This window comes from Pelmatolapia mariae, linkage group LG6 (genome assembly GCF_036321145.2).
Source record: "Pelmatolapia mariae isolate MD_Pm_ZW linkage group LG6, Pm_UMD_F_2, whole genome shotgun sequence".
Classification (NCBI taxonomy): domain Eukaryota; kingdom Metazoa; phylum Chordata; class Actinopteri; order Cichliformes; family Cichlidae; genus Pelmatolapia; species Pelmatolapia mariae.
This window is the reverse complement of record NC_086232.1, coordinates 7638273-7651471: the sequence shown is the minus strand read 5'-3', so window position 1 is coordinate 7651471 and position 13199 is coordinate 7638273. Positions and strand designations below refer to the sequence as shown.

The following is a 13199-nucleotide window of genomic DNA, read 5'->3' as shown; positions in this document are numbered from 1 at the left end:
CACTATGTATCCAATTTGTTTAAATAAATGCAACAACAAAAATGTACTTCATTTGTTTTCCTAAATTAAAATGCTGAGGCAGCATCTCAGCAAATAGTACTGCATTTGTTCACAACTACTGTTTTAAAACTGTTTATAGAATAACACGAAACTCCTCTGATTTTTTGGCACAGTTGCTGCTTTATGTTCACTGTTTTCTTTAATTATTTATGCACTTGGTCTGAATTATCTTACACAAAACAAAAATATGTATTAAAAGCATTCAGACCCTTTGCACTATGCAACACTGAAGACTCAAAACCTCACTGGTACCTGTATAGTTTTCAGTAGAAGTCATTGAGTGAAGAAAAGAGAGAGAGCGAGAGAGATGGCAGATGTGTTATTATACTTTAATTAGATTTTGGAGTTAGCAGATTGGGAGATTCATAATTGGTGCGAGCAGACAAAAAGGTGAGCTGCTAGCTTTCATTTTTCACCTCTTAAAATGTTCCCTGAGAGGTGAGACCCAATTTTCCCTCTAATTCTCAGACTAATTTCCAGCATCAGGAGGATGGCAGTCGATGAAGAAATGGAGGGAAAAGGAGTGAGCATTTCTCCTTGCCAACCTCTATTAGCAAGCCCAGCGGGAATTAGCAGAATAACTGGATGTGAGGCACAGTTGGACACGGGCAGAGGAGGTCCCGGTATGCTCATGGCAGAGGATTTAATGGGAGCTCAAGTGGCAAGAAACTGGTGGAGTGGTGGAGTGAAGAGAAGAGTGGAAGATTGGGGGCTTCATATATTGAAGGGGAAACGAACTGTTGGCAGGGGTGGGGCTAGTGAGTGTTGTCCCTTACTCACAGCTCATGGGTAAATTAGGCAGTCCATCTGTCAGGCCTGCTTAAAGTGCTGCTCTCTGCCTAATCTTAGCAGGGTTTTCATGGGAGATTTGGAGAGGAGATTTGGCTGAAACTAAATCTGGAGCTCTGCATTCGATTTTCAAAGTCGCTCCAAAAGATCCAGAATCCATATATATATGCTGATGTGTGCGCGTGTATTAGCTGGAGATCATAAAGCAAACAGTATGAATACAGAAGACGGCCAGCAGCAGTTTAAATCCAACTCTTCAGCCTCCATGAACCTTGACAAGCGAGTGAGACCCTGAGGCAGAAATTTCACAGACTAGCCGCTGAAATATAACAATCTGTTAGGTGTCAAAGAGGCTGCGGTGTGCCAACAGCAGCATCTCCCACCAAGAATTTCAACAGCTGTGTTATAGAATGAAATTGAGTGGTAGCAGTGTCAGTGTTTTGCTGACCACTATGAAGGTTTCTTTTCTTTTCTTTTCTTTTTTTAAATGAAGGTACAGATTATCAGCTGTGGCAAGGGACAGTAATTTCCTCTGTCTCCTCCAATTTGATCCCTCCAGACTCTAATCTGCTGTTCAGCTTCTTTGTAACGCCTTTCTCCAATCTTATGTTGGGTCATGGTCTCCAGCTAATTACGGTTTAGCTGAATTTGTCCGGCTTTTATGTCAATCAATAGCGGTAATGCATAGATGTAAAATGACCACATGGGCAAAGTACAGTAGTAAATGGCTTCTGGCTGTGCCTTGGCTGTTGTGTTGTGGATGCACCCAACCTACTTCCTGTAACCTGATAGCTCCCGGGCCTGTGTTCAACCAGCGCACTGCTGAATTATTCATGTGACACAGTAGACCTCTGTCTGACACACACCTACATGTTTGTGTGCAAACAGTGACTTTGCATGCATGGACGCAGAGACAGGAGGCGCAACGCGCATCAGTCTGTGTTTATGACAACACGGCGATCAAAACCCAATTGCATCCTATTGCACCAATTCAGCAGGGTTAATAGAAGTTTTCGAGTTAAAATAAACAGAATGTGCAAAGTGTATATGAAGTGTGTTTATGTAACATTGGTAAAGGTACTATCTTCATCTGGCTTATGCTGAAGATAAGAACGAGATGCTTTGGGTATAGTAGAAATATCAATAAAAACAAGGTGCAAGGTAATATTTTACTACAGATATGGGGTCGAAAGGTCAAGGGTGACCATTCCTGTTATATTTTGCAATATGTTTTTGAATCTGAAGCTAAAAAAGAATGTGGACCTTGTGACCATGACTACATGATTTTCATCACAATCTGTGTTGTAAATATTAACTTTAATATTAACTATGTTTTTAAAAGTGACCAGAAACTGAAGTGATTTAACACTCGAGAAGTTCTAAGAAGAACAAACTAGCTTGGGCAAAAATTAAATATTTTTTCAATTCTTGCCTTCCAGTAGAGTAGATTTTCAGGATTTACAGCTCAGATAATCCTTATTTATCCTATACTGGGCCTTGGTGCAGCCCTACATTTCATTCACTGTCTGTTTATCTAAGCTGTTTTAGCTCCTCCCATTTAGACAACTTTATTCGCATTGGCTGGCACTCACAGATAGAAACTTTCAACAGCAGCTAGATGGCCCTCCTGTGCTTACAGTTTTAGCTGAGTTGACCATATTAGTAATATCCTCTCTGTGACATCATATATATTAAATAGTAGAAACAAATGTCTGAAATTGTAGTGTTTTGAGTTGTCTGGAGCCTGAGCTTTGGGCTCACACATTAATTATGGATGCAACTCTTTCTGTAATGCAGTAATGTAACATATTGCTATACTAAATTCAGTAATTACATTACTACTTGCATTATAATGGTTCTTCAATTATCTGCACATTAGGCAAATAGAAAAAAAGTCATAACACATGCCTTTTTTTTTTCCTGCATGCTGGCGCTACAATCAACTAAATTTAGTTTCTGCGGTGGAAGAAGGAAAATTCATCTACAACGTATAAAATCTGAGAAATGGACACCTGAATTTTTGTTACATGAAAAGACAAATGAAATGTGATAATAAAGAGCAAACTGCGCCCAGGACAGCTACTAATAACAGGTCAGTTGCATAGACTGTGTGCCAAACCAGTGATTTTAAAGCTGAGTGGATGCTGACACCGGCCAAGGAGCCAGAGCCTGATCTTCAACAGGTAACCAAAGCAGAGCTGGCTTGTAGAATTGTAATCTCTCTTTTTACCCAAACCTGTTTCCACAGTAGAAACAGCAATCTCTATGTTGATCGCTGTGGAGTGCTCTTTTGGGCTGGTTTTCAGCTTTGCTTTCAACTTTGTGTTTGTACTTAAACATTAAAAGGAAGATCTCGTTGATGTGTTACTCATTAGGATAGGGACATTTCTTCAAAGAAAGGAAAAATAATGTGTAATACATTAACTTATTTAGGTAACAAACCCCAAACCGTATATAACACATACGAGGTCCCTGCTCCAAAGGAGTAGAACTTTTTTTTTTTTTTTACAGAATCAGCTGCTGCTGCCCTCTTTTTGAAGATTCATATTGAATATATACTTACATATACATTTAAATAAAATGTCTGGAAGAAATCCGAGCAGTTCTTGCCAACGCAGCGATCCGTCTATTAGTGAACTAATTTTTTCTCACTTTGAAATGTCTGAGCTAAAAAAAAATTTTAATCCACCCCTGCTGTTTACTAAAACCCGAGCATATCAGTGCATCACAGCCAAAACCAGTTTAACAGTTTTTTGCTAATCATACGGAGAACATATGTTTCTTCCCGCAGCCTCATGCACACTTCAGTGCCAAACTTTTGTTCTTTGTTTAACCTTGCCCTAAAGGTTGTCTGACTGTTTTTGTTATAGTACAAGTGCTGGTTTAGGTAGTGTGATATCCTCTCTCAGCAGGCTCACTGGCACCAGATGGTCCATATGTGCATATGTGTGTAGATTACTTACTGACTTTAGCTTGACACCTTTTTCTGTGTTTTTTCCCCTATTAGATACAATCTGTTTGGGTGAGAGTGCAGGTTCATTTCAAAAGTACTTTTGCTGTTGTGACTCACTTACAGTACACCCACTTCTTTCTAGACTCTCCATTCTGACATGAAATCCCACATTAATTAAAAGCTGCTGGAGTTAACTTTCTTTTATCATATTTTACTGACATCCCTATTATCCATTTATCCTAATAGGTATTCTCAGGGGGGGATTCAAACTGAAAACAACAATGCATTAGAACAACACATGGGGCTGTGGTGGTGGCGGTGGGGTGTTGTTTAAGAAGCCAGTGAGACGATAAAATGCAATCCAGGAAATCCAGTAGGAGTAACAGATTAATGCATTTATGAGCTTATTGAACACCCAAACTCAATTAACACCTGTTCTGTACCTACACGTTTCATTTGTTCATTCATTACTATAATGACTGTAAGGTAGTAGTACCCATTCTGGCGGGGCGATCGTGGCTCAAGAGTTGGCAGCTCGTCTTGTAATCGGAAGGTTGCCGGTTCGAGCCCCGGCTCCGACAGTCTCGGTCGTTGTGTCCTTGGGCAAGACACTTCACCCGTTGCCTACTGGTGGTGGTCAGAGGGCCCGGTGGCGCCGGTAATCGGCAGCCTCGCCTGTCAGTGCGCCTCAGGGCAGCTGTGGTTACAATGTAGCTTGCCGTTACCAGTGTGTGAATGGGTGGATGACTGAATGTAGTGTAAAGCGCTTTGGGGTCCTTAGGGACTAAGTAAATACAAATACAGGCCATTTACCATTCTGTGTTTATGTCACACTGGGAACTTTTTAGATGGACAGCTAGGGTGCTAGCCCAGATCAGCGACAAGCAGAGTCTTATTTAGGATACAAGCCTGGAAAGGGAGTTTTTTTTAAATAAGATACTCATGGGGCCTAGGTATGACTCAACTCAAATATGTGAGGAAAGGCATAAACAATTATGACACCTGAACTTGAAGCAGTTTCAGAGGAATCAGGGTTGGATATTGTCTACTTTGCTCTTTTTCCCATGTAGCACACAGCATGAGATGGTTCACTTCAGTCGTGTTCTTACTACTGAAAATATTGTTTTGACCAGGGGCGTGTGAGAGGCCTGACATGTGATGCCCACTCAGAGGCTATGAATTTACCTGAAAGCTATCTGGGCTTACTGTCACATGGCTATAAATCATGTGGACTTTGTATTAGGAGCATTCCAGGTACAAGGCCATCTGGAAATGTTTTGGGCTCCAGTTCATATGTAAACACACTTATACAGTACTGTAACTATGAAGGTAACACTATAAGGTTCAAAGTGCTGTAAGACTTTTAAACAAAAATTCAAAACTGAATATTTGGTGTGATTTCATTTACCTTTAACATAACAACACTAACTGTAGATAAAACTTTGCACAGTTTATAATGTAAGTTGTTTAAAGCATCTTTTAAAAACTTGCAACATTTGTAGATGCTGAAATATCACTGCAGATACTTAGCATGCTTGTAAACCATCAAAGTTGTGTTAACAGCATAATGCATTTCTTTCAGTTCTGGATGCAGTTTTAACTTTACCATCAAGCTCTCGTGCTTTTGTGCAATAAAAATAAAAATTATGTTCATATAGGTGGTGTAGACTGCACCACCATTTTCCTCCTGTGGCACACGAACTAAAATCAGCTGATTGTAGAGCAAGTGCAAGTGGAACCGATAAACGAGATCAATAGGCATTCCAAAGGAACTGAACTGGTTCTTTACAAGAACCAGTACTCATTCCCCATTCCTACCAGCATGGTGGTGGAGAGATGATGATTTGAGTTTGTTTTGCAGCTACACGACTTTTCGGTCGTTGACTCAAAATCCACACAATGATGTGACAGACTCATAAAGTTATACAGAAAATGATTACCTCAAGTTATTGGTGGTAAGGGGAGTTCTATAAGCTACTGAATCATGGAGCGTACTTAAGGTTTCCATACACTGCTTCTGCATTGTGGCTTAGTTTTTTACAGAAATGGTGTCACAGTAAAATATGGCATGTTTTGTAGTTCATTCACCTAAGAACCAGATGACTTTTATTATGTCCTGATATGTAAAATCTTAGAAATGAAAGAGGGTGTACTTTCTTTTTACCATGACTATAAATATCTAAAGAGGCTTAAACCTTTGTGCAGCACTGTGCCTCCACAGGACATCACTTAGACAGTAAAATGCTTCACAGTGGTAAGGCACAGGGGTTGGAAAGTTACCCTGAACTGCTGAAGGCTCTGGATATTGTTGGGTTGTCATGGTTTCTTTGATGGTGCAGTGCTTTACAGTTTAAAAAGTGAACTGGAGGGAGTGCTCGATTATTTGGATGTCACACTGTTCAGCCTTTCTACAAGCACATGAATGCTGGAGTGGAGGCTCCAACTGATTATCAAACTAGAGACATATTTTCTTTCTTTCTTTCTTTCTGTTTTTTCTGTTTCCTTACCACCACAAGATTTTCACTTTTAAGTCGTGTGCTACTTTTTTCAACACGCTAGTTCTACTTTTTTTTCTTGAATTACTATATTTTGAATTCTGTTCTTGTATTCTACCAACAAAATAAAGTTTCTATACATCCCACGGAAGTACTTTTGATGCTATTGTATATAAATATAATGTGATTTAACAAATAACACATGCATTTTAAGTTATTACCATAATTTTGATTTAGAAAATAGCATATCATTCACATTAAAAAAATAATTACATTCATACCTTTATCACACATTGAGATGCATAAAATTTGCATCAGCCAATGTTAACAACCTCCTTAGGGACAGACAAGTGAAACCTGTGTAATTTAAACTTCTTGCATCTTCAGCCTGCTGTTCCCTTTGACATTCAGAAAAAGGGTGTGAATGCATTTTTTAAAAACTGCTCTAAATTAAATAAATTCCGCTGTAAGAAAAATATGCTGTGGATCCTATAGAAATGGTGTGTGTGTGTGTGTGTGGGGGGGGGGGGGGGGGGGGGGGGGGGTTGAAACAGGCAGTGCATGCAATAAAAGCCTCAAGCATCTTGCAACTGAAGGAATTTTACACTGAAGAATGGTCAAATATTTCAGCAAGCCGATGTCAGAGACTGGTGTACTATTATGCAAAACGCCTACAAGAAGTTATTTCTGCTAAAGGGAGCCAGATAAGCTTCTGAGGCTAAAGGTGTACTTACTTTCCCCACAGAAGCATGTAACATCTGTTAATATTTTTATTGAATAAATGATTGAAAAAGGTAATGTTCCTCCTTTACCTCACAGCAGTGTTTCACTTAGAAACAAAAGCTAGCAATTTCCAAGGGATGTTTTCAAGATATCCACACGTGGGAAAATTGGTCCCCTTGATTTTTGACTCTCTTAAAATTGATGGTAGCGATATCACTGTACAACTGTAGAGTGTCTCGAATCAAGAAATGTCCCTATGCTGGTAAGATGTCAGAATAGATGTCTGTTATTTTGAATAGGGCATAAGTCAAGCACGCCACATATGTTACTGCAGATTATGTATATAATTTTTACAAGCATTATCATATTATTATTTGGTTCTTCCCCTGCCTGAACATCAGTCTTAATCACATTATAACAACACTTGTGCTGTTCATGAAATGTAGTCAGTGGTGGAGGATGGGTGGGTGACTGAGCAGGTGGGTCTTGCCTTCTTTCCATTCCCCGTGGTACTCCTCGCCATTGGAGTAAGTGAAGGATCCTCGTGTCAGGGTCATGGGTCCTGCTGCCACACATGACACAAAGAAACATTATCAGGAGCTTTGCAGCTGTAGTTTTGGCATTCTGATACACACTGAGCTGGGAGTTTATTAAATAATACTACCACCTCTCAATCTACCGTGGGTTAATTGCTAGCATTTGAATACTGCAGCCAGCCTGCAGGGCAATCAAACTCAGATTATGCAGGCAGGAAAACTACACATGCACAACTGCCCCCACTATTAGAAATCTGCTCAATGCTCAATCACTGCTGGCTAAAAATCTGTGGAAACCTTAACTTTACACTCCTATGTAAATAATGAACATCTGATTTCAAAACCACCCGTATTAATCTGCTACCATAAGAGCCTTTGTTATTCTGGCATCATGTTTTCCATCAGACTTTGGAATTTGATTACAGGATTTACAGAAGTTAATTAGTTTTACTAAAATCTCACATTCTTTGAATGTCACATATATCTCATATAGTTTCTAAAGTTGAGGCTGGGGTAAACCAGACCATCTTTTCTACACCATGTTTCTCTTTTTGGGACACACAGCTGTTTGAAAGCAGACAGTTTCTGCATGTTTTTCTTCAATCTATAACAACAAAAAATCTTTCTTGCACGTACCTGCCTTAAGGTTTTATAAGAAACAATGGTTGCAACTGGTTTTATAAGATCATACATGCCACAAGTGTTTTTCTCTCTATACATTCTAAATATTTGGGGGTCAGGTGGTCACCATGTGGAAAGAGGTGTCCACTGTCTTCATCTCAAACAACTTGGTACAGGATGTTTCCTTAAATATGAGATTTCAGTGTGAGATGACAAAAGTGTGATTTTTGCTAAACATGTTTGATACATTAACTCACACTGCACATTTTGTGGCTTCTCTGCTTACACTGTATGGGTTAACTGATGGTTACCGCTTAGAGATCAAACTAAATGTAAGTTCCGAAATCCTGAACAAGACTATAGTTGTACAGTAGGCTAATTTGCTGTTAAAAGTGACCGGTTATATCACCTGTTATACTCTGTTACCTGTTATATACCTGTTATATTTTTGGATTTCTTTGCTGTGATAAGAGGTATTATTTGTCTGCTGGTAGTGTTTAATATAGCTATATTATTATAACTCTAATTTTACTCAAACACTACTACACGGCTGTGTTTATTGTGGTTCTCAGTGGCATGCTATCTTCTTTTTGCTGCTTCAAAATGAGTATGTAGACAAACAGCCGCTGAAAGGAGCATCAAAGAAACATTTGGGCGACTCCATAAAAGAGAAAACACCCAAGGTCCGTTTATTAAGCAAAACAGGCTAATTGTTCAATGCCAACAGGCAGCTGTCAGCAGACGGGAGGAGGTGTGCGTATCCCTCCATCTAATGTTGCCACAGTAACGGCGCCCTAATCCCTTTCATCCTGCCGGCATGACGCTGTCAGCCTCCAAAACACACACGCATTCACACGGTGAGCGGGCCTGGAGACAAAAAAAATAAAATTTTTACCTGTTTTATTTAAGAGCAGCTCAGCCTCTTTTCTCTACATCGCTGAAAACAAGAGAGCAGTAGGAGGATAGCGACTATTTAGCCTTTTTTTCGTAGCTGTTTGTTTCCTGGTAGAGCTGCCTCAGCGTCGCTCTAAAGCACCGCTATACGATTGGCTACCTTTGTGTCACCTCGACTCAACGTGTCCTTTTATTGGTTGCTCTTCTGCTCCGGCCAGCCCTCAGCAGGAGACATCTTTGTCGAGGGCAACGGGTTCAACGACTTAATTAGCCGGAGTGCTGCTCCGTTAAAGCATTTGCCCTTGTCGGTTTTTTATGTGCTGCCCGGCGTCTCTGTAGGATTATAAAACGGCAGCGGGGTTCTCCTTAATGATACCCTGTCATTTCATGTTTCAATTTGGTTATTAGACCCGCGTTTTGGCAAGTTTTATGGGCCTTGATTTATTGTTCTCTTTATGCCTTAAAACAGCTGCGCTAGGTGACGAGGGTTTGCTAAATGAGGTGATGTAGATTCAAAGCTAATAAGCCTTTAACTCAGTAAAAGCTAAGAAGAAGAAAAGAAAAACAATCAAGGTGACCCAAATGAAGCAAAACTCCGCTAACCTCATTTTTGTTTCCCTGAGGGGAAACCGGGGCTAGGATTAACCCGCTATTGAATATTAATTAGTCATGGCCAACAATGAAGCACGTGTGATTAGAAACTGATTATCATTTATCAATATTAGCCTAATAGAATAAAGAATACAATTATCAACCCTTCAAACTCTAGACAAATAATGTAGAGCCAAACATGTGTTATGGGTATATGAAGCTGTTATGGTGCTATAGAAGGGAAATGGAAGAGCCCAATTTATATTCTGCACAAAGTATGAGATGCAATTTGTTCTGAAATTTTGGTCAATTTCTGCACAATTTAGACAAGTTAGAGAGACAGGGCAATAGACCTGCCTTAATCTCAGAATCATGAAGTACACAGTGCCTGTTAAGATACAGACTAATTCAAATTGTGCATAAACAAGGTGCACACTTATATCTTATTTGCATTAATAGGATACCATGTGTTTAATGTAGTAAACCTGACCGTGAATTTCTTTAATTCCCTTCACTGACCACTTACTGGTTTTCTGACATTATAAATTAATACATTTATTACATTCTTTTTTTCTTCAGAGTGACACAAAAAGTGGTGGACAAGATTTTAGAATCTTCTGCTATTTCTATCAGCTTTTGTTTTGGAGAGGAAGACAGGCGTTAAGTGTCTAAATTAGAGAAATAAATGATGTGAGTGAAAAATGAATGCATTTGTCATAAGGAAAACAAGATAGAAAGCGTAATGAGCCTGTGGAAAATTACATAAATGCTTGAATCAAATTGTGCCTTGAAAAAAAAGATCATATTAACTTTGGATCATTGACTCAGCTCTTACAAATTCAGCAAGAAAGACAGAGCATGGCCAAGTGTTTGGCAGTATGTGTATGGTTTGTATTTTGTGTGTTTTATTCCCCTGTCATACAGCATAAGTCCAAAATACAGCTAACAAAGCGATATTTTGACTCATTTTTGCCTCTGAGCTCGGGTGTTTTGGTGGGAAATAATCTTTCATTTAAATGAGATTAGTCAGATTTTCAAAATAGTACTGATATCAACATTTTAATACATGTAACTTTCTAATATCCCACAGTTCTTTGCATAATTTACTGCAGTCTGGTAGTTGTCAATTAATTAATTAATTAATATTTATATCTTGAAACAATTATGATACATTTTTTGGGGCCCAGGGAACTTTTAGACTCATTAGTAGATCTGAAGTCTTTGCTCCATCTTACAGAGAACATGAAAAATGCGCTCAAGTTGCAGTAGATGGGTAGGAATAGGCTAATGGTTGAGCCTTTATTAATTTAAGACCACTTAGTAGACTAACAAAAGGCAATACTATCCTTTAAAAGAGAAGTTATAGTAATGAATTAATTAGCTGTATCCTATGAACGTTTAATGTGTAACCTTCCTCAATGTTTGACTTGGCGCTGGATGGCCTGAAAGTTCCTTACAGGCACCTTACGGTCTCATCCCACCAATGCGCTTATAGATGCCTTCATAAAATAATACTGTATAAGTTTGTTTTTTCTTAAATAACTTCTCTTCTTACCCGTGATAACCCCGTTCCCCGTGTACCGGGGCAGCTGTACGTGTCTCACATCTGTTGATTGAAACAATGCGCATTTTGAAACCCTTTGACACACGTCGCTATAAGCTATGGCAAATTTGGAGCGCAGGCGCCATGTGCTATAGGCTACTCCACACAACATTTCATTAAACGGCCAGTGCCAGCAGCACACCCTCGCGCAGAGAGATGCTGGGAGGGATGGGAGGGGGCGCTTTTGGTGGGTGGGACATATGAGCGCTATAGAAAGGGGGATGCTGCAGCCCCGTCCCCCTCATATCGCTCTCCACCCAGCCCTAGAATAAAAACCACCGGTGACGTGCGCGCAGGGAAGCACCCAGCAGTATGTGCGCGCCCACGGGAGGGGCCGATAGAAAATGGCGAGTCTGTGCAAAAGGCAGCAATGCACGATAGAGAGGCGCGGCTTTCGGCAGGAACTTGACTCTTGGAGGCACAAACTCATTCACTGTGTAGGTAAGCTCGCTTGGCATTGTGTGTGTGCGTGTGTGTGCCGCGGTCCGGACGCCCGGCGGGTGCCGGTAACTGTATGTTTTCGTTTTGGCTGAAGTGTGAGGAGCAAAGTGCCGGGTATGTAGGGCCTAATGTCCACTAGTAAGCCTATAGGGTCTCCATGAAGCTGTCATTTTTTTTCTTTGCGCACGGCTGTTGCCTGGCGCTGCCCGCCTCCCACCGGACATATCCAAAAACGATTGAGCTCCAACTTTGAGCCGTGTTGTGGGGCTCTCTGTTCCACCTGCAAACTTGTGTGTGCGGATACTTTGCCTGTTATGAGTCGCTTTAACCGGGCTGTGAGCGCTCCGGGGCCATTTGGAGTCGTTTGAAGTATTATTCTATAGCTGTTTATTTATTGTAAGCAGAAGATGTCACGTGCGCAGATGGAGCTGCTCTTCGGCCAATCGGCTGCCCCGCTATAGGTTGGCCCGTGCCCGAGTGCGCGCCGCCGGATGAGCTTTTTAATATGGGAGGGTGGCGCGCGCCCTCAGCCTTCAAACATGACACCCCCCACCCCCACCCCCTCAACTGCCCTGGAAATCGGCTTTTGGGAGCGCGCTTTGCTGCATTGGGGGAAATGTCAGTGGGCATAATTTTGTTTTTAGGGGGGTGGAAATCTATAGGCGCGGGGGGTCGACAGGGACAAACGCCCCAGTGTCCGCCTGTAAATCGGGTTTGAGACTTGTTGAAACGGCGCTCCTGGATGTGGTGGTGGGGGAAAAAGATCTGTGCTTCAGGTTCGCTGTTTACATTAATAGTTACATTAACATTTTTTTTAATCGTATGATCGCATGTTGTCGCTCCTGCTGGGACAGCGGCAAAATTCAGATCTTATCTTATTGAAGAGCCGATAAAAATCACTTTGAACCTCTTCCCTTCTTTGACTTCGTTTCTTCTTTTATTTTGGATTTCATCGTCTATACATCTCTCCCACCCACCATCCCCTCTCCTGCCCCAGTCGTCCATTTGTGGTGTATTTCATTAGCTCGGTTTAATCCGGTTACATCAACCTTTCCCGATGTTACGGCAAGATTATCATCCCCCTCTTCGCCTCTGATCTTCTAACCTCCACGGGTTTCCTCGAGTCTCTCTCTGGTTCCCAATCCGGCTTTTATTGGCGATTTATTAAAAAAAAAGAAAAAAAAAAAGAATAATAAGCATCACGCACAGCGGCAGCGGAGGAGTCGGGGTGTTGCTGCTCCAGTTGTTTTTGGATGCGTTTCGGTGTCCAGATGTTGAGCGTTGACCTGTCACCTACTTACCCGTTCGAGCGCTTTTTAATAGCCTGGCCTGATTCCGAGCAGGCTCTTGGTGCCTTTTAGTGAGAAAAGGTCAAACCGAAGGAGTGCAGCTAGCGGTAAATTAAAAGGCTGGCTAATCTCTGACCTTCAGCTGATGTGTTCGGCATAAAGCCATAAAGTATCACAGTAAACAGCAGGAAAGAAAAAGCAGAA

The 13199-nt window shown here is 40.9% G+C and overlaps 2 protein-coding genes across 3 annotated transcripts in view; one reads left to right on the top strand and one right to left on the bottom strand.

Moving 5' to 3' along the window:
• Positions 1–9196, bottom strand: part of LOC134628425 (MORN repeat-containing protein 4-like) — a 32234-nt gene extending 23038 nt beyond the window's left edge. Inside the window, exons 1-2 of one of the 2 annotated variants that reach the window (XM_063475098.1) lie at positions 9073–9196; positions 7511–7585 (exon numbers count right to left, since the gene is read on the bottom strand). In XM_063475098.1, the coding sequence (XP_063331168.1) occupies positions 7511–7577 (67 nt within the window). In that variant the 5' untranslated portion in view covers positions 7578–7585; positions 9073–9196. The remainder of the gene's footprint in view (positions 1–7510; positions 7586–9072) is intronic. The other variant, XM_063475099.1, reaches the window with a different exon arrangement.
• Positions 9197–11540: 2344 nt separating this feature from the next.
• The window catches only part of lcor (ligand dependent nuclear receptor corepressor), a 77651-nt gene continuing 75992 nt past the window's right edge, over positions 11541–13199 (top strand). Inside the window, exon 1 of the mRNA XM_063475097.1 lies at positions 11541–11706. Within this exon, the coding sequence (XP_063331167.1) occupies positions 11610–11706 (97 nt within the window). The 5' untranslated portion in view covers positions 11541–11609. The remainder of the gene's footprint in view (positions 11707–13199) is intronic.